Here is a 25974-nt window from a genome sequence, read left to right as displayed (position 1 = left end):
GTTGGAAGGCCTGCAGCCCATTTTAACACAGCCTTGCCTCCCTAACAACAACTGCTAAGATCGAACTGAGAAGAAGAGTGCAGAGAGAGAGAGAGAGAGAGAGAGAGAGAGAGAGAGAGAGAGAAATCTGTGCTTCCTATGGAAATGCGCCTCAACCAACAGTACAAAACAAACCCAAGGATATTGCTGTGATCTTGAGCAAATATTTGTGGTGTGAAATAACAGAACTTTAATTCAAAGAGAGAGAACATTATCAGACAGCATACGTCTGGCGGCGAGAGTTGTCTCTCTCCCTCTGCCTCTCGCTGAGAGCTTTCCTCACCACTCCTAATCCTTGAGCAGAATGAGCCTAATGGTTCATTATATAACAGGCTTAAGGGGAAGAGGACTTTTATGATGAGCAGTGCTGGACATGTCTGCTGGGATAATGTTGATATGGTTTCCTTCCGGTCTGTTGGTAGAATAAATCACACAGCACTATGAGGTATTGACAGTAGGTATGGCCTACATCCATACATAATGACACTGTGTGCAGCTGAAAGATTGTGTTATCAGTTATGTCCTTACAGTGCCAGATTAAAAATAAAAACAAGAGCACAAAAAAAAAAAAAACAAAAAAACAAAAAAACGCTGGACATGCTCCTGAAAGCTGCCAAAAGAGGATCAGCTTGGTTATTTTCCTCTATTTCAGATCAGGTTAACCTCTTACAGCACATGGTATGTTTGAGCCCCGGGACATTAAGGCATGCTTCACTCTCCTCTGCCGCAGAAGAAAGGATAGAAGGTGGCGTTTGAGGGGTGTGTGCGGGGATTGCTATAGGTGGATGGAGGTTGTAGGGAGTCAGGGCAGCTGCAGCGTCAACTATCCACAAGCATTAGCACCCAGACATGCAGGCTTTTCCCTATCAGAGGGAACGCCTGGGGCTCAAAACAACAACAGTACATCACTCCAGTTGCCAAAGACATGAACTGGGATGCGGATATGAAGTAGCAGTTCAAAGACCGGGACGTACAGTACATGATACAGCAGGTAACTGAGTGTGCGTTATCTGCAACGCAAGTCATTTCGCAGATTGTCTCAAGTACTCAACGTGCTCTTTGATTTTGCTAATCACTTTTTTGCAGGAGCGACAGGAGTGAGCGAACAGCACTAATGTATGTGTGCATGTGTGTGTGTGCGTGTGTGTGTGTGTGTGTGTGAGAGAGAATAGAAGAAAAGTTGGACATAGCTCTGTGGTCATTGTCTCCCTCCTCCGGCTGTGCTGCCTCACATGTGCAGCAAAGCCTGAACAAACCGCCTCCAGCCACAGTCAGTTGGCATTAAAGCTGCACCACGCAGCTTAAAAACACTCCCATCTTATCTGCCTAAATCACAAAGAGGGCTACAGTAGAGTGGAGCACACCATCTGCACTAATTCACACACTGTGGGCATATTTGGGGGCATATTTGCCCAAGTGAAATGCCGGCGTCGAAAAAGCTTCTCTTGCAAATATGAAATTGTCTCCTCAATAGCAACTCTGCACAGGGAAAGGTCCCCAGCAATGCACTTGTTCACTAACGGCACCACATATAAAGAAGATGATTCGTTTACCGACATCATCTCACAGGATTTGCCCTCAAAATTAAGTTACAGTTACTGTACCTCTTGCTGCCATTTGAAGTCAGTGGCGTGCAAAATTGCCTAGTTCAGCTTTAAAAGAATAGCTCACTCAAATGCAAAACAGGTACTTTCTGTGTGATTTAGCGGGGTTTCCAATCAAACAATAGGCCTGGATGGGTATTGCAGTGTGAAGCTCAAGCCGTCACAAATTGACAGTGGCATAGATACCTGACAAAACTCTTTGCCCCCAAGAATTGTGGATTATGTTTGTTATCTGTGTTTCTGGACAGAGCTGTTACTGTTCAGTATTTCACAAGTAATTTTTTGACAGTTTGTACTCCATAAAACAAAAACCTGTCCATGTTGCTGGTATTAGGGTGCTGGGGTTGGAACCGTCTCGCCCAATCACATAGAAAGAATATGGATGAATGAAGTGCACTAGAGGAATCTATCTGCAGGAATCTATTTGTACTTTGGGTGAACTCTGGGTGAACTATTCCTTTAAAATTAATTGTATCACCACTGCTGTTCATGCAAAGTAGCACTTGTATCATTAGTTTCATGAAACCTCCCGGTCAGAACAGGATTTTGCTCTAAGCCTGTCATTACAGCAGCGGATCTATTTCCATGTCGATGTCCACATGAACCAAGTAGCGAGGCAAGACAGCGTTTAGTATCTTACCATTAATGAGAGGAGCACCAACTTCTCCTCTGATCTGTTAGTGAAAATGGCTACATGGTTTCAGTAATGCTATGACTAACCCTGCTTACTGTAAACCATGCAGTGACACTTTGAGACTTGTGTGTCACTGGGTTTGGACGGGGAGGGGTTCAGGTTTTAGAACCAGAACCAGAAAATCTCCGAGTTTTGACCAACAGAGGGCAGTGTGTTTTCATTGAACGAAGGTATGTCTCACATGTCCCACTGGAGCACCACTTCAGAGCAAAAGGGCAGTGTCAACACATTGTTAATCTAAAATGTACTTTCATCATGGTCCACATTAGGCCAAAGACACACCTGAATAATTCATATTCATTTACCATGCATGGAGACGGCTCTGGGTACAGTCGAGTACTGAAAACTGGCGTGCCCGCCTCCCAACTTGCCCTATATACGTCTTTAACTCGGTCTAAACCTCTGGTGCGTTTTCTCTCAGACGGCTGCTTGACCTTTGGGCCTTTTGTTCGACAGCTGGACTGTGTAGGAAGAGGGACTGGACATGGGACTACAGTTTTGTTGCCAAGAGCAGAGCAGTCTCAAGCTCATGAAATAATTCTTCTGTTCCTTCATCAACTGTAACACACTGGTCCAGTTATTGGGAAGAAAAAAAAAAAAATTCAATATCACATTGAAATATGCTACTTCATTTCCAGCCCATTGCTCTGTGCCATTCAGTTTGAAATATGCAGAAAGTCTTGGTACGGTGGAGCTCTATTTATTATTGCTGGAACTTCAAGCAATATCAATTTAGGTATAACCTGATCTTTTTTTTTTCATTATGTCGCGACAATCAAATTTAAACCTCAAAGAAAGACTTACGGCCATATGGGAAGCTTCACCATATATTTTAAATCAAATTATAGTATATTGCCTGAGAATGGGTATTTCTGAAACAAAAAACAAACATCTAAACTAAGGGTATGCACACAGTGGAGAGGCATTTATTTAAAAAATACCTGTTGGATATAGGAAAGTTATCCAGATAGGCGAGACACACTGCAAAAAAACATCATAAAAAGTAATTTAATCTCACAGTTGTTACAATTGTTTTTTTTTTTTTTTTTTAAATCAAGTTCAAAAATAATAAATAAAAAATCTGCCAGTGGCATGAGACAATCTCACTTGTTTCCAAAATTTTTCTTGATTTTCTTGATCCGGGTGGGTCTGCCTTATTCTGCTTTATTTATACTTGTTCACAGAAGAAAAAAAAAAAGTCCTGAAACAAGCGAAACGGCATCAGAAACAAGTGGGATTATCTCCTCCCACTGGCAGGGATTTTTTTTTTTTTCCACTTGCTTTAAGAGAAACAAGATCATAAGATTTTTCTGTAACAGTTTCATTGAGGAACAGAAACACACAACTGAAGCTGCTGGTTTCCATGTTGAACAAGGTCTCTGCTTGGAAAGAGGCTGCTTTATAGGCTACTCACATGGCGAATCTGGAAGGGGGGGTCAGTAGTGTTGGCTATTCCAAGCTGCTAATTACAAGAACGCAGCATAAATGCAAATTACTCCCCGAGACACACTCCAAAATGCAAGGCGATTAATGCCTTTGCCAGTTTATTAAATTATCAGTGCTAGTGGGGATGTAAATCTTCGGCGAGTAGGGGGGAGACTGCATCAACAAGAGCAGTAACACATGACAGGATGATGGGTTACACTTCCTAATAAGATTAAAAATAAAGGCTACCTGAAACCAAAACGCACCGTGCTAAACGTCTCACTTCTCATTAAGGTTACAACGTGGAAATTATTGTACAATGTAAAATGTGACGGGTGTATCTCTGGGATTTATCTAAGCCAATACATCTCTCTGTGCCCAGTTTCCTCCACATGAAAGGAAGTGGGGAGGGGTTTTTTGTGTGTGTGCTGCTGGGTTTTCCCCCCATTACACACGCGCTTACCCGGGGAAAATGACACACTGTCTTCTGCCACAGAGAGATCATCCCCTCTCTGACCTATTTATAGCTGGGATAGTAATATTTTACAGCTTGTGTCGTGCATTACAACAGAAGCCCTGGTGAGCACATGCATTCAACATTGCACACCAAGTGCAGGTTTCAGCCAGCAGGGGGGAGGACGTGCCAGATTTACTGCCTGACACAACAATGCAATCACATGGAGTCACTGTGCTGAAACCAGGGTTGATATGATCCAAAAGGCTGTGCACACACATGGTATACAGGCCTATATCTGCCTTGTATATTATTTTATCTGACGTATCAAGCAATCGTCTACATATGATCTTTAAATATTTTAATATGAGACAACATACAGCACAGGGGCACGATTTTATAGTTTTGAAAAATTAATGCAGGAGAGACTGTTAAAGAACTCATTTTGCCATGTGTTACTGTAAGCTAATAATAGAGGGTCTCACACAGTGTCTCATTACAAAGCCCAACACTCAACACGATCTGCACACAGCTGTGCGCACATCTTGTGAACATCAAGTGCTGTGAACGGTGCCAGAAGTCTCAAACTCAAAAGTGAGGCGCTCGCAAACCTCACCGCTCACTTTTTGACTGAATGATTTTCCACCCAACTCTCAATTTTTCATGCATTTCTTGGAGAAAAAAAAAAAAACGGTGCCAAGTCTGATGTTACTTCAATCGCAGTTAATCAAAAATGGCCTTTGATAGTTAGGAGCAGCGGCTGTGGCGTCTTTGTGACGCTCTCCTCCCCGTCTCCGTCAGAGCAGAGCAGGAAGCTGCTCCTCTCGGCCTGTCAAGCCACTGCCGTCACCCTCGCTATGTACACACCAGCCCCACATCCTATTAATGTCATGTCACAGCCAGACAACAATGTAATGATGATTAAAATGACCCTAATCGAAATAGCAAATGGCGGCCATTATCATTACAGTTAATTATCTCCCATTCCACCGCACACAAATTGTGACAGGGAGCTGTCGCAGGCAAATGAACAAAGAGAAGAGCAATAACCTGGGTCAAAAGAATGGCGGCTCTGAACCTGCAGGGGGGGAAATGTGAATATTTCCTTCTCATTTTGACAGCGGGGGTCGACAGCGATATAGTGCTGATCCCACTCCACATCAGCACCTCGGCGCTCCTTTGATGTCTTGACGCCTTGACATTTGCAGCCGCAATGAGATTTGATTATTAAAGATTCTGCACAATGAAAACAACCTTATCAGACATTCGGATTAAGGGGGGAACGATATTCTCGATGGAAGCCGGCTTTGCAGGAGAGAGAGACATCCATTACGGGTGTGACACAGCAGACAAGCAATGTGTGCGTACCCATGTTTAGAGGGATCGGCTGAGATGATTGTATGGCTTCAAATTGAATAACAATTGAACAATTCCCGAGGTCAACAGCAAGAACAACTTAATCTAGACGGGGCCTAATCCAATTTGGCCTTCACTCTCCCTCCTCCTCTGGCACATGCGGAGCATTGGTGAGGAATGGGAATCATCATCGCTCGGATGGTAAACCAGTCAAACCATCAATCTGGCGTCGGACGGCACTCCGGAAAACACAGAGGGCCGATGTGGGGGAACAAAGGCCCACATTGTCTTCTGCCTTGCTGTGATCCACTGATGGAGCTGACTTCACCCATGCACAAGCCTTACTCAGACAGACCCCTGAAGCATGGTAAACAAGATGTGACACTACAATATGCTAAAAATACCAGTATCACCGCTTGCACCACCGGCGATCCAGTCCACTTGCCACTGCAAGACACGAATCCACCTGCAAGGGTACATCACAACACGAGCACACACACCTGGAGGCTGTCACTGAGCCATTCATACTAACTCATGAGCCTTTAAAGTATATTATTATGTATTATGTATTAACATGTCAGTTATTTTAGCCTTTTAGTCTTTTGCTTTTTTTGTTTTTCTGTCTGTTGATGGACTTTGAATTGATATTTTCTTTGTTCAGCCATGGCAGCCATCCCTGCTCATGCTAACTACCCACTTCTCCTATTTATTCCAAGCAAACCGAAACGTTAAACACTTGCGTGCACCGGAGGATTTTCCCCATGAAAGACTTTGCTGACAATAGCAAATGTAAATGTAAACGAACTGGGTTGAATCACTATTTTGATATATCAATCTGCTATAAAGAGCAGTAAACAAATTTTTATTTATATGCTAATGTTATGGATTATTACATTAAATGGAAGTAAGCCTAAGGGGCATTACGTATAGTATTTACCATGCAACAATGATGTACCTTCATAAGTATGTATGCTACTCCCCATCTTTCTGCCTTCATTCCACAAACATGAGGTTAGAGATTTTTTCTGAAATGAATTTATGAACGTACAGTAAGCACTTTGCCTATAAATGAGATGAGTGAAACAGGAGAAAAAGCCTCAGTTTCTTTGTCGTCAACACTACCTGCAGCCAAAAACCACGAGTGCAAAACTCATGTCTTTAGTGCCTTTAAAACATCGCTGTGATCACAGCATGATCACGTAACACAGAGAGCTGAGGAGGGAGACAGGATGGATTTTTCTGATTAAAAAAGACAATCTGTATTTAAAAAAAAAAAAAAAAAAAAAAAAAAAAATCTTGTGGCTCATTCCACAGAGGATGAATCTTTACTCAAGCAAAAAGAGGTCACATGCATAACATTTTGGTTACTGTAGTTCAAAACAAGCGGTTCGGAAGTGGGCTAATGAATGCAGAACGTAGGGAGCGGTTTTTCTCTTCTCAGTCCAGAGCTTTACTACAGATGTCAGAGCGCTGCTTGGAGTGAACCAAACACAAAATCATTTTGGCTAAACCTTCTCCTGTTGACAGTTGCTCTGGCAAACAGAAATATTCCCATAGATTTATTTTAACTGCTGACTCACAATAAGAGAAATCCCCTGGCAAACAAGAACATAAACCGAAAAAAATACACAGCCTTCAATTCCTGCCTCAGCTGTGAATGTGAATCCCATTTTCCCACACTTAATTTCTGTTTTTGGTGCAAAACTATGCCCAATCATTAAGATGTTATTTTTTATTTTTCTATTTCTGCAGGTTTAATCAACAGCTGTGCAGCCAGGAGTCTTTCTCATCATGTATACCATGGATATTCGACCTGGACGATGATACCAACCTGACATTTGCCTGTTATTCCAAGCTTCCTATTCACTGTAATCACTAGCGCTGCTGAAAAGGTAATAACAAATACACTGAGATACATCTAACTGCAAATTTTTTTTCTGAGACATAACAGCAGATAGTTAATAACATAGCAATCAGCACCGTGTGTAACCCATTTTGACTGAGGGACTGACTAGAAAATATCTCTATTTTCTGGGTTAAATGGCTAAAAATCATAGAAAAGAAACTTTATATCTCAAGTTGAGCTGTTCATATCCATAAGAAATGACTGCACTGAGATGGTCAGAGGTGGAAAAAGTACCAAAAGTACCAAGTTCCTACTCAGGGGGAAGTATATCTACATGTTGAACTTTTATTTAAGTAGAGGACAAACTAGATTTTTTTTTTTAACTCCAAAAAAATAAAATAAATAAGTAATATGAAGACAAATTACACTTCTCCTCTTTGCTGACTGACCATTCACTGCAAATGGCTCCTGTATTTGGCCCATTTATGGACAGCCTATAAAGACCTGCACTTTCAAATGGATGTGATTTAAAATGTACCAAAGTACAATAATTCAGCCATAATGCAAAAAAGTACAAACAATGTTTACAAAAAAAATACTTAAAAAGCTACAATTGCACAAAAATATCACCAAGAGTAACTGTAATTTGTGACTTCCACCTCATGATATTGCCATATGTGTTGTATGGCAGCACCCGGCCTTAATATTCACGGCTGTGTGAGGCGGTGGGTGCAGCAGCCCAGTCTGTGCTAACAGGCTTTGGAGCACAGCGGCTTGTCACGGCGCTCAGATGTATTTTTACACAAGCCTCCCATAGGTCCAATACCTGCAAAAAGTTGAATGATGAAGATGGATCTTGTGCCTTTCTCTTATTTTTACACTTGCACATGCACACACTTGCATGCACAAACACACACTTTACCTTTCCCCGCAGCAGCTTGTAGGAGAGCCACTGACTGTGTGTGTGTGTGTGTGTGTGTGTGTTTTATGTCTAGAGGCCGAGATGTACAAGCCTTTTTTGACATTGTGCCAGGATGATGATAATACTGTCGCACACACACGCAGACACATACACACACACACATATATCTATCTATCTTTCTATATATATATATATATCTACAGAAAATACACACATACACCCTGACCTCCTCAGCCTCGCGGCCCTGGCATTTCTGTCCACTGGACGCTTTGTGCTTCTTTTGTCCATTTGAAGAGAAAGGTCGATCCCAGCCTGGCACATCACAAACCTCCCTTACAATTTACTATTGCCATGTCTGGCAAAATTTTAACACCGGCCTTCACCCTCTTAGACTTGAGGATAAGTGGAAATCCAAGACAGGATAACTCCTGTATTCGGCTTGGATGGATATTGAATTAGAGTGAAATAACAATCCAATTTTTAAGTACTGACAACAAATGGATCTGCTTTATGCACTCTCTGCACAAAGTGACACAATACACTATAAATCTACCGTGCAGGGAGCTCACTACATCCCCTCGTACAGTACATTAAAGCAGGGCACTTGGCAGCCAGCGTGGTGGTGGGGAAACAAAATAAGGCAGATATGCATAGCACGCCGCAGCACTTTCAGCAGCAGCAGCAGCAGCAGCAGCAGCAGCACAGCAGCAGGGCGGACCTGATAACTTCCCTCCTCAGTTTAAATAGATTGCCTTGTTTGTGAAGAGTTTAAGTGATAAGTGAACATGCAGCTCGGGCAAACCAGCGTTCAAGCCGCCGGCAAGACTTTCCTGACTGAACTGAACTCGATAACCTCACGAGTGACACCCCCCCACCAATTTCTAAATGTGGACCTACTTCAGCCTTGCACTGCATTTGTTGATAATACACTCGTCGCCTCATAAGAACGTAACTTCTCATTCACTGGACTTGGATTCAATTTGCATACAAAGTCAATAGGATGAGTACACATGGCTGGGCTGCGACTAAAGGGGAAAGAAGAATAGTACCTGAATGATGGTGGAGGAGATTTGTCAAAACAAGAGGAAGCAAAGGAGGAAATGATGTGAATACAAAGAGGAACAGCCTACAAAGAACTTCGGTTGTGGACAGAGTGCAAAACTTAATTTGACTATTATCTAGCTCCAGACATAAATGTGAAACGGTCATGAATATCCATTTTTTCTAAGTGGACAGCAGACAGAGGCTTACTGAAAGGCGCAGAGCCACCACAGCACCTCAGGCTCTAGGTTGACCTCCGGTTTTTATGGTGGTATGTAAGCAAGAAAGGGACAAATAAACAACGCTCTTTGGTTTTTACATGCTGTTTTGCTTGAAAGCCGCCGTCTCGGTTTTGCTTTTCATTTTCACTCAACCATGCAGGACTTTTTTTTCTTTCTTTCATTTTGTGCTGTTTTATTGAAGGACTTCAATCATTATCTTTGTGTTTTTGCCAGACTTTGTTTTGCAGCTCCATCCTTGAGCACTCAAACGCCCTTAAACAATTCTCCTCTGTAGCCATGGCTACAACTGATCAAATATCCCAAAAGGCCAGGTGATGGGGTTTTAAAATCACCCTAATCCTCACCTTGCTTGATGCATTCAATGCAATGTCTTGGCATAAAAATGGAAGTGAGAGAAGATCGGAGAAGAGCACTCTGAATGGGATGCACAACTTTCTGCTGTGAGGAACAATACCTTTTTAAAGAACAAAGGTTATTTAATGTCTTCCACTTTGTTTTTCCATTTGAGAAAGCGTGGAGAGAAGAGATACTGCAAAAATGAAAGTCATACTTCTGTGCATTTCCTTTCCTGGAAATAAAAAAAGCAAACTTACATCTTGTGCCATGATGCAAATTTAGGTCTGAGTATCCCCAAATAGAGGCAATTATTGAATAACAATCATTTTTAAAAAAAAAAAAAAAAACATGCATCTTCATATCTAATTCTTCTCTTCGCTGGGAAATATCACTTAGATTTGAACTGACACCATTATTATATCAAGGAGCAGAAGGAAAATCAGTTAAATAGAGGATGGAGGAAATTGAATCGGTTTAAAGAGACAGATGAAATGCGTGAGAAGTTTGTGCGGCAGAATAAAAACCACAAGAGAAACATTTATTACCCAATCTATTTATTGTGGCCTTGTTGTGCTCCACAGCCTCATTACCATGCTGCACTTCTGATGCCGAGTGTATACACACTGTGGGTGGAGGCACGAGTACGTGAGCTACACATTTCGCCGTTACAGTTGCTGTGCTGAAGCAGAACAATTCACAGCGCCGGCTCTTTGTGGAGAGGAAGTGGAGCTGCTCATTCTCATGGCTTGACATACGACACTGTGGCCCCCAGCTTCCAGTGTGACCTTTGATTCGGAGGAAGATGTTACCTTGACCTTTACTCAAGACCTGGTTGTTCACTCGCACATTTAAATAATAGATATGTATCGCTGCATTCTGATGGAAACGGTGAATTTTCAACACAGGAGTTTCTTTCAAATGGGAAACTATGGCCCTGGCTGGGCTAAGCCCCACTCACTGCCACACCCCACTGAAACTGACTGGCCTGAAAAGGCAATCACTTCTTCTTTCACCCATGACCAGCCCTACTGCCAAGTTTCATGCAACTCTGTCCAAGACTTCTTGAGTTATCCTGCTGACGTTTGCACGGACAGGGCAGATGGGACAGGGGGTGATCACATACCCCCTGCCAGAGATTTCACCTCCTTGGTGGGTGTAAATTTTGAGGTCTGATGCTGTCATGTGACAGTAGCATTGGTACTGTCTAATGATACACACAGTGATCAAAATAATCAAGGACTTCTCATACCCAGGTCATGAACTTTTTCACCTACTCCCCTCAGGAAGGAGATACAGACAGATCAAAACCCGCACATCCAGACTCAGAGACAGTTTCTTTCCCACAGCCATCAGAACACTTAATACTCACACATGAACTGCCTCTCCCATCATCATATGCACTTTACACTGCCAGTTTGCAATTTATACTGATGCACCTTTAACTGTCCCTGTTGTTGCTGTTGTTGTCATTGTGTTGTTTTGTATACTGTCTTTTTTTAACTATTTATTACTTTTTATACATTGTGCTGAAGTAGCAATCCTTATTTTCATTGTAACTTGTTGTGCAATGACAAATAAGCTCATTCATTCATTCATTCATTCATTCATTCACTTGTAATGACTCAGGAAATGGCAGCCACAATATCACAATTAAATGTTATTCTGCCTCTAGGATTATTTTACTCATTAAGGTTTTAGAGGTCCTACTATCTATATAACTCTATATTTGCACTCATGCAGCATTAAAGGCAGCTGGTATTATTTGTAAACAAGCATATCCGTGCCTGTCATTTTTCCAAAGGCTGCAGTATTTTTTTTTCTGTTCTGTCTGTCCATCACTCAGTCTATCTGTGCACTTTGGTGCTAAATTAACATGCTCTTAAAAACTCCAGGATGGGATGCACAGCACAGGGTGAGGCGTGTGGGAAGCGAGTATGAATTACGTATACAGTGGTGTTACATGTTGGTGGTCATTAGCTGATTACAGCCGCACTGGATAATCTGACTGATGGCATGCTAGGCCACAGCCCCCTTTGGCATCAACTAACCTCCAGAGTGACAGGAGGCCGGGATCAATAAGCACTTGCACACACACAATCACTCTGATTACAAGGAAATGCTCACATATAATGCATACCAATGTGAATCCATTTAATGGCACATTACGTGAGTAAATCCTGGTCAACAAATCTCAGCATTTATTGTGTACGTGCGTATGTGTGTGTGTGTGTGTGTGCGTGTGTGTCTGATTGTGTATGCTTATGAGTGGGTGCAGGGAGTGTTGTTTTCCCTGAGGCACCAGAGGGGTGAACCATCAATCTATCAATTACAGCTCGGCGCAGCCCGTTCTCTCCCCCCTGAGGGCACAGCGAGGCACATTTTAGTGAGATCAACACCCCTTTCCCAGAGATCTGAGGTGGAGGCACCACGCGGAGCCACTGCTGAACGCTCCTTAAAATGCCTCCTGTGAATGCAAGAGGATGAGTTGAGCGCCTACTGCTGCAGTGAAAACACATCAATATGTAAAGCCCAAGCAGCTGCTTAACACCAATTACAAAGATATTAGCCCTGCAGCCAAAACATAAAGCATACTTGTTCATTCTCTCCTCCCTCAGAAATACCCACACGTCTTTTGTTGGGGAACAAAGTGTCGTTTTAATAAGCTGATAGAATGCAGGGTTCAATGGCTCCACACAGAATCACGCAATTAAAATCATAAAGCCTCCTTAATCTTTTCCGTTATGCCCGGGCCGGTGCACTGGAACGTATAGGAGAGTATCAGAAAAGCTAATATCTGAAGAACGATAATTCTTGACACCATGGCGTTCTGGCCGTGTGTTCTCCCCCTGGCATCAGGCGATGGCGTCCTCTGTGCCAGGGCCTTTGCTTGAGGGGCCGTGGCCTGGCCCGCGGTTAGGCGTGGGGCTCCATGTGGCCGACGCCTGGCCGATGAGAGCTTCCTGAATGTGCTGGCTGCCTCCCAGTCAGGCTCCAGTTGTCTGCCGTCCTCCATCAGCCACTACCACACATGGCCACCGGAGATAGTCTGTTTGCTCCAAGATATGCTCCTTTACCCCTGCCTCTCCTACGCTGCGAACTGCCCACTGTGTTAAGGGTGTGAGAGGCTTCGTCTTGTGAGGGAGTGTGGGTCATGCGGCCAAAAAGTTGGGTGGCTGCACCGCGCATGGTGAGTGAGAGAAAGTGAGGAAGAGAAAGAGAGAGAGAGAGAGAGAGAGAGACGGATAACAAGTGGCATTCTTCCAGGTCCAGAAAGTTACATAACATGCAGAGAAATAGACTTGCTATTGTCCGACGTCACCAGTAAATCCCTGCTACCGCTAATCACTTTTGTTTTAATGAGGAAAAAAAGCGACCCGGGTTTACATTGGCAAGGGTTTTGCTTCCTTCATCATCTTGTGCACGGTCGCACCACGAACAAGAGAGCCATAAAGGTGTAAGCAGTAATTAGTGTCATGGCGCTGATGCCAAATATGCCTTTTTTACACCTCCGTTTTTTTATGCAGGGGCATGACATTAGGAAACACGGAGGGATCCAAGACGTTGAAACAGAAACGGCCTCACATCAGCGATTGCAAGCCAGCCAGAAAAAAAAAAAAAAAAGTGAGAGAGAGAGAGAAGGTAAGAGGGTAAGAGGGAGCAGTACAAAGGGTATTTGGCTTTGTATGAAGTGCTCCAATACCCAGAAGAGCCAAAATACGCCGAAAGACAGAGGTGGAGAAAGTCAGTCAACCTTGTGGAAAAGGTCATTTTGGAAGCGGCCCGGTCTAATGTCAGCTTTCATATTCACAACCGTGTTCAAAGGGAGGAAAAAAAAGAATCGGCTGCTTTACTTTAATTCACAAAGCGCCGCGATGTGTTAAATTGCTCCAGTGTCAGAAAATAACAGCCCTTCACACTGCAACACATGCCCTTGTCATTAGAGGAGGCTCACGCTGAACCCCACCACTTCCAGCAGCAGGAGGGGTGTGTGTGAGGGTGGGGTAGGGAGTCGCGCTGCTGTTTCTGGAACTATCACATCCGTCCCTCCCTCTGATAAACAATCCATCACTAATTACTTTTGACGCAGAACAGGCAAATCCAAATGCGATCAAGCCCGTGGCGGTGAACACCTGAGAGGGGAGCCGAGTCCGCCGTGGTTGCAGTCGCAGTCGAGCCGATCAGAGGGACTTCTATTGATGTGGCTTAACTACATCGCAGAGCTCCCGCCAGGTGTTACTGGTGCTGAACTAGCCTTGCAGAACCGCTTTAATAGGTGCAGGCTGACCTTCTGTCACAAAGGGCAGAAAGCACAGCACCATCAGCAACGCCATTAACCCAGGATCAGCTAATGAACATATCCCCACTGATTTACCTCGGCGCCTGTTGTTTCCTCTCTCGCTGCTCCCGGGGTTTCATTCACGCTTTTATTCGCACAAACAAACCCTGGCGCCTCACGCCAATTGCCACATCGGATGAGCCATGTTTGGACATTCAGCTGATAGAAATGTCACTGTCACTTCAATGGCCATGCTAAAGAGTTAGATAAATGTTTTTTTTAAAGAAACTTGGGGAAATCTATTCAGTGTTGCATCAGAACCATTCAGCCAGTATCCAGCACAGAAGGGACATATTTCTACTGTTTAGTTTTTATGTACTTATTTCTAATTCTTCATACCTTACTCATTTTAGCGCTGCTTTGCGTGTGTGTGTGTGTGTGTGTGTGTGTGTGTTTGGGGGGAGGGGTATTGTTCTATTGTTCTTTTCTATTGTTCTCAGTGAAAAGTAGATGGCATCACTTAGGGGGTAAGTAAAATAATATCAAATTTCTCAAAATAGGTAAACTATCCCTTTAATTAAATCTTGTGGAAGCTTGGGAGGATTTTCAAATCCAAAGCAGGAGATCAGGGGTCCTTCCCCAGAAAATTTACAGATGAATGCCTTTTTACATAGACTTTTTAAACACAGTAAATGAGCAGATTTTGAAGTTCAGCCCAAAATATCAGGAGAACTGGGAGCTTCCCTCGGAAAACTGGGCGGGTTGACAAAAAAAGTGCACAAAGTGCTAATGTTATGCTATGAAGAATCAAAAGAGCTTCAAAAAAAAAAAAAAAAAAAAAAAAAAAAAGTGTGTGAGACTCTTATCACTGTGTTCCAGTTTCAGACGAAGCTTTATCATCACGCCAGAAGTTGATCTGATACTAGACTACTGCCCATGTGACGTGGAAACCCAACACTGCTGGGAGGAGGGTTTACAGTTTCGCTTACAATGTGTAGGCCCAATAAACACAGCAATGCTCTGCCTTGAGCTGAATACAAAGATTAATGTATGGAGGAATCGCCAATCTCTAATCTAGATATTGAGAAACAATATATGAAGTGGGCAAATGATTTTAGGTGTGTTAAAGCGAGTATCACTACATTCAACAGTATCCTCGAGCATGCCTGTGCAAATCTGTAGGCAGCTTAATGACACAACAAAAAGATTCTGTGCATGGTGATAATGATAGTCATAGGTAGCATATTTTGACAAATTAAATTGCACAAACAGGGACGGAAGTTCAGTTATTTCTTGGCTGAGAATCGTAAGTCAAAAAATCCAAAACCATAACAAGAGGCAGCCGTTCCCTTCACAGCCCGCTGGTTTCATTTGACCCAGGCTCATGATTATAGAGAGGAAAAATACCTACTTTCTCAATCAAATGATGTGAATGCACTGTACAGACTCAAATGCCCCGTGGACTTTGTGATCAGATTGAGTATCTTTGAACAGATATTATTCCCTTGTTAGGAGCCAAACACACATACACACACACACGCATACACACAAAGATACTCTGAAATCACTTGAAAACACCATTAAGGCAATCAATATCTAGTTGCAGAGTTTTTGGGCTGTCCCCTGTGACAAATAAACAAAGCAAGGTCCCCAGAGCCTCGCAAAAAAAAAAAAAAAAAAAAAAAAAAACATGCAGAAAAAAGCATTTTATTCAAAGGACTGCTGATCCTCTCAGATACCATTAAAGGAGTAGATAATCCCTTCCTCCCTTCCTTTTCCAGCCAAGACCACCAACTTCAAACATGTATGTAAACTATCACAAACTGCAATTTGACCCATGCTGAGGGCTGTGGGCCCGTCGATATCGGCGTGCAGAACATCTGGAGCCCTGAACGCTGAACTCCAGCTCACCGTGGAGAGCTTTATAGTCAGACATTAACTATTTAAAGTGGACATCTTAGATCAGAACAGCGGCCACTGGCAGCTCCAGGACGGTGATGTCATCATCATAAAAGGTATCTACTTGTATTTGTATTTGCATTTGTTTTGGGGCCAAATAATTCGAATTCAGATTCAGGAGAAAAAGTTGCGGTAACTTTTTAATCGTTGGATTTCAACCACAAATACATACAAAATGACTGAAATTCCTGCTTATTAAAACTGTATAGGTGTAGGAAACCCACTCTGACGACTATGTATTCTGCAAATCAAAAGAAATATAACACTATTCACATTTTTTGTGTGACATGACTGTTTTTGTTTATACTTTTGGTCTATCTCCATCCACTACGCGGGATTAAATGTGGTTTCTGGGTTATCGCTACTTCAAATTAAAGGGCTGGATGTCAAAGACAGCCAAAGTAGTGTTATCCAGGTTATGCAGGTAAACACAGATTGTGAAAAAATTGTATGACTAAAGCCGAACCGAAAAATGTTCGGAAGGGTAATTTATTCGGCAGAAAGCCAGCCGCATTTGAAAGGTGCTGTTACGCCGTATATCAGCACCACTGTGATTTGGTCGCAGCAACAAAGATAATCACTGTCGTGCTGATATAAAGTGTAACAGTATACGACTTTAGTGTGATATTGCTTTTAGACAACAAGTCTACAAACAACGCTATTTATCAGGTAATACTAATAAACAACAACAGATTGAGATTTATTTATCTATTTATTTAGTCATTTATTCAGCTCTGCCAACACAAATATCTCCGCCAGGATTCAAGTGACTCAGGTGTTCCTAAACACCACATAATGTTTTTTGAATGAAAGCTAGTGTGCTGCTCTGTGTAGGTCTAGACATTACTGCAGGTTAGCCAGTGTGGCAGGTCTGCTGATGTAGTAACAACACACCCGTAGGTTCAACCAAAGCCTCAAGGTTTCTTCTGATGACCATCCATGAGTTAACTCAAATGTTATTTGGGGAAAATTGTCCATCTTTACCTTGTCACAGTGCTAAGTTCGCTACAATGTAGATCAGGCCATTAATGTAATTAAGAGTTATTACAGAGCACTGATACATAATAGTAAAATGTCCAAGAGCTATTATACTGTATATCAACGCTCATGGAATGCCTCTTGTTCAATCAAATCACTCGACCAGCACTAACAGTTGTTTAATTAGGAATATTTTTAAGCTTTCATTGCTCAGTGTGAGTCCCCGTGCACATGGTGTGTGGGAAGAATGTGACTTGACGTTAAACAAAATGCTTGATTCTCAAGACAAATGCATGATTCACACGGTTCACAAATGCTTCCGCCTGCCCATGTCTGTGTATCTCCATGCCTGAACATGACATACGAAGTGAAGGCAGATATCCCGTCACTTTCCCCCATCCGAGTCCATGCTGCAGTCACATAAAACGAGTCCTACTGGAAACCACTTTTCAAAGCCCAGCCAACGCCAGCGAGCTGCAGATAGCCGTGAACACCACATTCACAACCAACGATGTCTGTTTCACTAGTTTTGCTGGCATTGTGTCCATTGCATCACAGATTAGCTGTACAGTAGCATTGCAGTCTCGTGCCTCGACAGCTTTGTTTAATACTCGAATATTCACTTGCTGCAGACGCATTAGAAGTCTGTGGAAGAGAGAGGGTGGCTTGAGAGACTAACAATGTAGGAGCTGCAGTTGTTCTGGCGTGGGCTATTGGTCAAAAACCACAGTAGGTAACTTTAAAGGGAATAGGTTGCATTTTCCAAAATTGAGACCACATATTCTGTGAATCCGTTTTTTTTTTTTACTGTTGCAATAAAGTTGTGTATTATTTGAAAAGTAAAGAAAGTTAATGCTTTTTTTTTTTGGCTATAAATCAATTGAACAGACTTCCCACCACATGCAGAAGCCAATAGGTTCCCAGTCTTCTCAGAAACAATATTGTTTGTTTACAGCAATTGTACTAATGCTGCTAAATTAATGTGGTTATGATTTACTGGTTGTATAATGGTATACTTCACACCTTTAATGGAAATCTTATATTAATACTGGCCACTGTTGATGGCACCACGGCGCCTCTTCCCCGTTACGACTAGGAGCAGAATGGAAACGAGACAGTGACTTTCATGCTTCAGTTTTTTATTTTAAAAATAGGCACAGTTTTGCAAGTTTCAAGAGCTGCAGAAATATTCTAACTAGCTGACTAAATAGGGCAGAGGCTGCTGTATCACAGCCCAACATTCACATTCGCCTCTTTCACAGCTCGCCACCCTGCTGAGTTCAAGATCACTTGATCTCTAGCCAGCCCTTCCTGAGGGAGGAGCTGGCCAGGATGCAGCTAATGGCCGCTACAAAGGAAAACAGAACTTTTAATCAGCCCAACAATGTTGTTCGCAGGTTCAATGTCAGCACAACCAGATGCAGAAATTTAAAAACAGGGAGAGAGGAGAGATGAGAAGAGGTGTGCCCCTGTGTATCCGAATCAAGCTGGGATTTGGCTCATGGAAAATTGTTGGATATTTTAAATGTCTTTTACACGCTGTTTTGTGTGTGTGTGTCTGTGTGTGTATGTGTGTGTGTGTGTGTTGGGAGTGGCTCGCTGACATTCTCTGGCTGTCCTCAGCATCACAGAAAATAACATACCGTGCCTGGAGAAAAATCCAATATGTTGCTCTGTTCCAAAAAGCTGTGCTGAAACCGAGTAAGTGAATACTCTGGGATTACATTTCAACCTCCCCCTCCCTGCTGGCCCCTAATCTCAAATTACAAACTGTACCCAGGAAGACAGAGAAGTGAACATCCTGGACTTTGGAGATGCTGGGCAAAGTCAACTAAGACAAGTGTGGGGAACACCTGCCTTCAATAGCCAACGCCAAGAAAAACTCATTTAATGCACAAGACAAATTGCAAATATTGTCCATGAAAAACAGCAGCATTCTGCAAACAGATTTTTTCAGTCATTGAACTATGAGTCCGGTTATGCTTGTTAATAGAACGTAATGATAAATAACTTCTTTAGTTTTAACATCATAGCCTTAGATGACTGGATTCATATATCTGTTACCAAATGGATGAGAATAAATTGATGTTTCTGAGGCAGTGAAAATTGCTTTTACTAGTGCACTAATGCTTTTACTATTCAAAAACAAGGGTGAACGCTAATTATAAAAGTCATGCAGCTTGAAAGCATTTTACTCATGTTCAGGTTTTCATTTTGCCAGAAATTACTTAATCTGGACAACTGCAACAGCACCGGCGGTGAACATATTGTGTCAGTGACACCAGGCGAGCATTTGTTACAGGGCTGCAGCAAGCGACACATCTTGGTATTTGATTTCGCACGGCTCTTTTGATGTGGAGCGGTTTTATTTTGTGTCATCTGGCCGGTGCTAATGAAGGGAAGGCAGGGGGGGATCAATGTCACTGCCAGCCAGCAGTGCAGCTCTCTGCAGACATCCTCACATTTCTCAGCAGAGCCCAGCTTGGCCCGCAGAGTCCATTTCAACCCTGAGAATCCCCGAGAGGAGCGCAGAAAAACTATCCGGGGAAGCCAAATTCACAATCGATTCGCTTCTGTTCATCAGAGAGAGGGTGAGGAGGCCAGATGTGTCAGGCAGAAAGGAGCGCGCTGCTTGGTGGGGCTTAACTCAGAAAAGATGATTACAATGATTAAGTGAAAAGGACTGATGATTCACTGTGGTAGTTTTGCCCGGCGGGGAGAGCTCAGGTTTGTCATCTCCATACAGCACAAATCTGCCGGGACAGGAGGGTCATCTCAGGGAAATAACAAATACCAAAACTCAATAGGCTCATACCTGATATTTCCACTCACTCACGGCTCCATCGAGTGTGCTTGTTAAGTTAGAGCCGTGGCTATCAAAAAATAAGCTGTTCACTGTAGTGTGTTAAGCCCTGACCTACAAACAATATGTCTTTGATTAGGATTCATTGCAATACTACACAGCACAGTAAATTGGACAAATCTGCTGAAATGAATAGGAAGTAAAGCATGACAGGAGCAGGACTTAGCTTAACTACCATTTCCAGAAAAAACAGGGTAAGGCTTAGAACAGTTACTTTATAGTTTCAAGTAAGCCCCCAGCGTAATGTCCTGTTCATATAAGTATTTGTTATATGTTTAAAAAAAAAAAAAAGTCCAATATCTCGTGTGTTTTAGTTGGACCTATGGTTTAAAGGAGTGCAGCGTATAAAAATAGCACAACAAAGTCTGTCAAAGGAAAAAAAAAAAAGTTTTACCTAGTTAAACTTTTGATGCATTTACTTGAAAATGCAAGTAAACATTACCGACTTCATCAGGTAATGAAATGTGTGCAGATGTGGTCTCTGTCCGTGCGGGCCCTGCAGCGCCCCGCTGGGGGACAAAATTGGTGGAATAGATTATCGCCGTGGCCTGTGCTTCTGCAAAACCGCATAATCCAGTCCTTAAAATTTATAAAGATATTCATCAGAGAGCATTTGCACTGCAGGTGGTGAGCACTCAGGCTGGCCTTGCAGGTTTGATTTTAGTCTGCACTCCGATGGAGAGTGCCTCCAAAGGCTTTGAGGCAATGTCACAAGCCTAGGTGGTTTCAGTGCATACTTGTCTGTGAATCTGGCAGATGTCAAATGTCCCCTTGTGAGAACCACGGATGTTGAGTGTTGCATTTGATTTCGGTTCAAAATAGACTTACCAAATAAAGCGACTTGGCCTGTGAAAGTTTAAAGTAGAAAGTGGTCCGTGGAATATCTGTAAAGGCCTTGTAATGGCCGTATCTGTTCAAATAAATAAATAAATAAATAAATAAAAAAAACGAAACGGCGGCATGACTAGAGGAACTGAAGGCTGCAATTTAAAGACCAAGGCCTCAAAATCCAAGCGCTCCCAGAATGAGGACACACACTGCATATCCAGTCTGCTGATATTCACAGCTGAACACATCCAAATGCAATAAACAACAATGGGGTGCACAGAGCTGAAAATTCGATACAAAGTCCTGGGGATTTGGCTGGAGTGAAACAAAGAGGAATGCATTGCTTCCATTCTCTGCAAAAACTTAATATTTAGGGCTGTGAAAGTAGGCGCGGAGGGAAGCTCAAGGAACCATTATGTAAATAGTCTAGGCATTCATCTGTGTGGATCCCAGCTCCCAACTGACAGAGCAGCAATATGGCCTCCAGAAACTCCCCGCATGGTGCCTGCTGGTTAGCTCAGCTTCCCAGCAGGAACTGTGGATTGGACCTCACATATCCATGCTCTGGAGGCTGCATTCGGGGGCTGTTGGTGTAGCTCACACACATACTCATGCGTCCTCTCAGAGCCGATGGAAAGTTAATTAACTGCCTTTCGGAGGCGGCAGGCTTGTGATAGCCCAGCCACTGGCTCCGTCCTATTACCCTGCCTTTAACAGTGATGAATTAGTGCTCCTTTCCTACCGCCTTCCTCCCATCATTGGCGGCTTAGCCCAGGGGAAAGAGCGCTAGTCTGCTCAGTCCCCCGTACGTCGTACATCACCCGCCTCGGATACAGGCAGGAAGCTAAGGTATTGAGAGACAGGGAGGAAATTAACAGACAAGCAGCCAATAATTGAGATAATACAAACAAACTCATTAGCGGAAATCAAGAGCGCTAGTTCGTTTCTCTTACTTTAAGAGCACAAACAAAAGAAAACAGCCTTCTTTTTTTTTTTTTTTTTTTTTTTTCTCTTTAGTGAGAATGAGGGGAGATAATGATGATCCAGCTGCAGCACAACAATTATCCATTACCCATCTGCAATGTCTGTTTGCACATGACGTTAGTGTGATTTCCGGCGAAACTCAGTCGTAAATTAATCAATCAATCAACACAAAAAAGAGGGGCACTATGAGGGAATAGCTGTCCTGATCCAGCAAGTCTCCGTGATGTGGAGGGGGGGAGGCGTTAGTCAGCCCTGACACATTGCTTCAGTCCAGTGGGTGGCCTTGACCGGGGCAGCAGGGCCTTGACAGCCAGCCTAGCTCACTGTCAAGTTTTTGGCAGGAAAAGACGTGAATGCCAGGATCCACCCTGCACTACTATTATCTCCCTCGGCTGGAAAAAAAAAAAAAGGGTATCCTTTCATTAGTTGACACAGAATAGAGTTTAAATTGGAAAACACGGCGCTGAAACACTCACTGTCTGTTCATAGTTACAAAAAAAATCCCACTCACATGATTCAAGGGGGACTCATAGAATAAGGAGTGCTTTGTGAGGGGGAAAAGCTGTATTATAGGAGCATTATTTTGTATTTTGGGACTAATTATGCTGCATGCAATCACCAAACACCCACGTCATAACTTTCAAAATTTTCATTCTCAGACGCTCCCTTTGTCCGGTAAGCATCAGAAAACGGCGTTACAGCTGAAAATTCAAAAAGTACGGTATGGAGTAGGCCAAAAATACAGCGGGAAACAAAATACACAATAGGTAATTAGCATTTAACTGTGCTAAAGATGTACTCAGTGGAGGCCACCCACTCAAATGATAAGAGTGAATGTATTTCTGCCGACGTTTGCTTGTGTTCAAATGAATGTAACTGGGGCAGTGTATTCATGGAAATCTATAAATATTCCCTGAGCTCCAATGGCAGGCATTGTGGTTATTTATAAATCCAGTCCAACTGAATGTGCCGAATGCTGCGTCACCCTCCTAAACAATCACGCAGATGCGCAGAGAGATCCTCAACTTTTTCAGCTGTGGCGCTGTGCAGAAAATCGAACAGGATTTTTAATTACAAACACAACAATGGCTTCCTGCAAGAGGGAGAGGAGACAGCGGCCTCATAATGAGGCACCGTGGGTACACAGACGACTAAATCCCAAGTCTCACTTTCGTATCGTGGATTACTTCAATACAATCTCAGACCGAGCCGGTAATGACAAGTTGTTCTTTTTTTTTTTTTTAATACAGGAGCGACAACTGTTAGTGCGGCAGAGATAGAGAAGCGGGTACAGAATGGAAACATAAGCCACTGACAAGTTTAATGATGTAGGGCTGCGATTTGGGGGGATGGATACATCAGTAAGCTAGTCAACATCAAAGCGTGCCTAGATGAAGTGAAGGCACAGCTGACTGACTAGTGTGAGGCTAACTTTCCCCCCACACAGCCTGCATGCTGATCAGCTACGCTGCCACTCCCATCCCACTTCAGAGGCAAAGCAGCGCAGCCATTTGTCAAGGGTATTGCGGGTTCAGTAAACCAGCTACTCACCATACATCTCAGCATAAAATAACACCGACACGAGCCACGGGCAAATTAATATTTTGTTGCATCAGGCGGTCCGTGGACTGAATTAAGCATGGCAGGATTTCTCTTTCCTAAATGTGAAACGCACAGATACTTTTACACACAATTAGCACTTCCGTCCAATTAAGATTTTCTCTACACACGGCCTACTTCAGTGCAATCAGAGACATTGACTTCACGTTTCATGTAAGTCTGAAATTGTGTAGCAGCATGAGAGCCGCTCCGATTTCCGTGACTCTGAACTGCAGCTGACACATGTTGTGTGATGATGAGCCCCCGAAATCTGCCCAAAAAATATTGGTCTAGACAAATTCCACTTCAAAAAAAATGCTGACCTTAAGCAGTTTAGACTCAAATGTACTGCTAAAATCTTCTTTTCCTCTTAAATGTAGCGAAACAATCTGCCAATCCAGCTTGTTTCCACTCAGCGTGTCCCCAGACTTTCCTTTAATCAAGTGAAATTTTCTTGAAACTAGAGAGCAGACAGCCTATTCTGCCTTGTTTCAACATCGGAATAAAAAAAAATAAAAAAAATCCTGGAATAAGTGAAGCTGCATTGGGAAAAAAAAGTGGCATTGCAACACTGAACATGAGACTAAATGACTTGTTAAGGTGGCGATTCGGTGCAGCGTTCACTGTATTTGTGGCAAATTGCTGAAAAAGTGTGATTTACCTCAAATCAATGTGCTGTGTACTCCAAGCTTCTCAAGGCTGCCGCGTAATTACATTCATTATCCAATCAACCTATTGTAAAAACCAGCTTGACCCCGGGAGGCTCCCCAAACTCCATTCACACCTCAAATCCCTTGGCAGCTGGCATTGATGTGTGCTTGTTCTTCATGTACACATCAACGCCTGTTCTTGGGCAAATAATAATACACCGGGACAGCTCGAGACCCCGCTGTATTCACAGGAGTTTTCCAGTCGTTCCTTGTACTCTCATCATCTCCGGAGCTAATTAGAATCAATAAACATGCCTAACAATACAACTCATTAGGAGTTTAACAACCTCCAGCCTCCCCTGGCTAAAGCCTGGGGTGAGTTTTTGTATCCCTTCCCCACACAAACCTGCCTTCAGAGCTGCTCTCGAGCTTAGCGCTGGATACTCACCAGATACAGTGAGCGTAGCGTTAAGAATAAAAAGCCTTTGAAATTGCCATGAAGCTTTTGAAGCCTATGTCCCACTGCTCGGCGCTCTCAGGGTTTTCATCTTTCCACATCTCTCCTCATTTGCTGAGGAGCTCTCAGGGCCTTGCTGAGCAGCTGTAATGAACTCCAAGGAAAAAGGCAGCCACAGAGCAGGGAAGGGGGCACCGAGCGCCAGCCCGCGCACCGACGTACGCGCAAAGAAAGATGCTTTATGCAAACAAGTCGCTCTCTATAATCTGGAGTGTGGCAGCGCTGATGCATGCAGCGCCTCGCTTACAGTCTCCTCACTGTTTGTTATTCACCGCAATATTTTGGAGAGGAGATATCCTTCAACTATTTCACATTTCATCACGTAATTTCGAATGGTGCGGGGGATGGAAGAAAGAGTCGTGTCATCCCAGGGGTCTGTTCTGCCAGCTCTGTCCCAGAAAGTAGTCCACTCTCCTACTGTGCCACTCCTTCACGGCTGGGGTGGTAGCGGGTGTTGTTCATTTTCTATCTGAGCGGATTTGGAGGCTGAGGAGGCCACCTACCTGCCTCAACTCGGCAGGGGGTGAAGTCTTCACAAGCAAAGCGAGGGAAGAGAAAAAATGCTCAACAGCAGTATGGGAATGGCAAGGTCAAAAATGATGTATTTTATCAGACTGATAAACAGAGTGATACAGTGCAGCGAACAGACGGCTCGCTGTTGCAATGAAACAGACGTGTATGCCTTTTCATTATGGAGGAGATTTGGTGAAAATGGGCGGGTAAGTTGTGGGCTGATGATGAAAAGGTGACTCCAATAAAAAAAACCCTTCAATTTACCCAAAGGATGCCGACTTCCATTTGCGACAGGGGTAACTTCTTCTACATGGAGGGGCAAAAAGGTTTACAGGGCTCTCTGAGACTTCTACAGGCAACGAAACGTGCCGCCTGTAACATAAAAAAAAAAGAGAAAGGAACATTGAAGCAGTGCACAGTTCATTCGACGACAATTTGCTGCCAAGAAAGAGCTCAAGATGAACACAGAGATTTACATTTTTTTCAAATAAACTCAGGCACAAAGTGATGCATGGACAATGATGCATGTTTGTGTTGCGTTGCGGCGGGGAGGCGAAGCCCATCGGCGCGCTAACTCCCACTGAGCTGAATGTGGCATTCGGCAGAAAGAGAGATTACTTCCATCCGCCGCCCCTGGCATTTTAATGCCTTCGAATCAGGGCTGGGAAACTTTCATATATGCATTATCACAGGAGACTGAATCAGCACAGACAGTTCAGTGCCAGGTAGGGAGCAGAGGAGGAGAGGATGGAGGAGGGAGAGCAGAGACAAGATACGATCAAAATGTACAGGGCCGGGCTTGACTGTGAGAAGATGCAGCGGCTTTTGAGAACAGATATGGAGAGGAG

At 43.3% G+C, this 25974-nt stretch overlaps 1 protein-coding gene across 1 annotated transcript in view; it reads right to left on the bottom strand.

Annotated features, from left to right (window-relative positions):
• Nucleotides 1–25974, bottom strand: part of LOC115359824 (uncharacterized) — a 97970-nt gene that overhangs the window by 18827 nt on the left and 53169 nt on the right. The window contains exon 3 of the mRNA XM_030052467.1: nt 25391–25498. Coding sequence (XP_029908327.1) covers nt 25391–25498 — 108 coding nt within the window. The remainder of the gene's footprint in view (nt 1–25390; nt 25499–25974) is intronic.

The sequence above is a fragment of the Myripristis murdjan genome, chromosome 5 (genome assembly GCF_902150065.1).
Source record: "Myripristis murdjan chromosome 5, fMyrMur1.1, whole genome shotgun sequence".
NCBI lineage: Eukaryota > Metazoa > Chordata > Actinopteri > Holocentriformes > Holocentridae > Myripristis > Myripristis murdjan.
The sequence above is the reverse complement of the archived record's forward strand: the minus strand, read 5'-3'. Positions and strand labels throughout refer to the sequence as shown.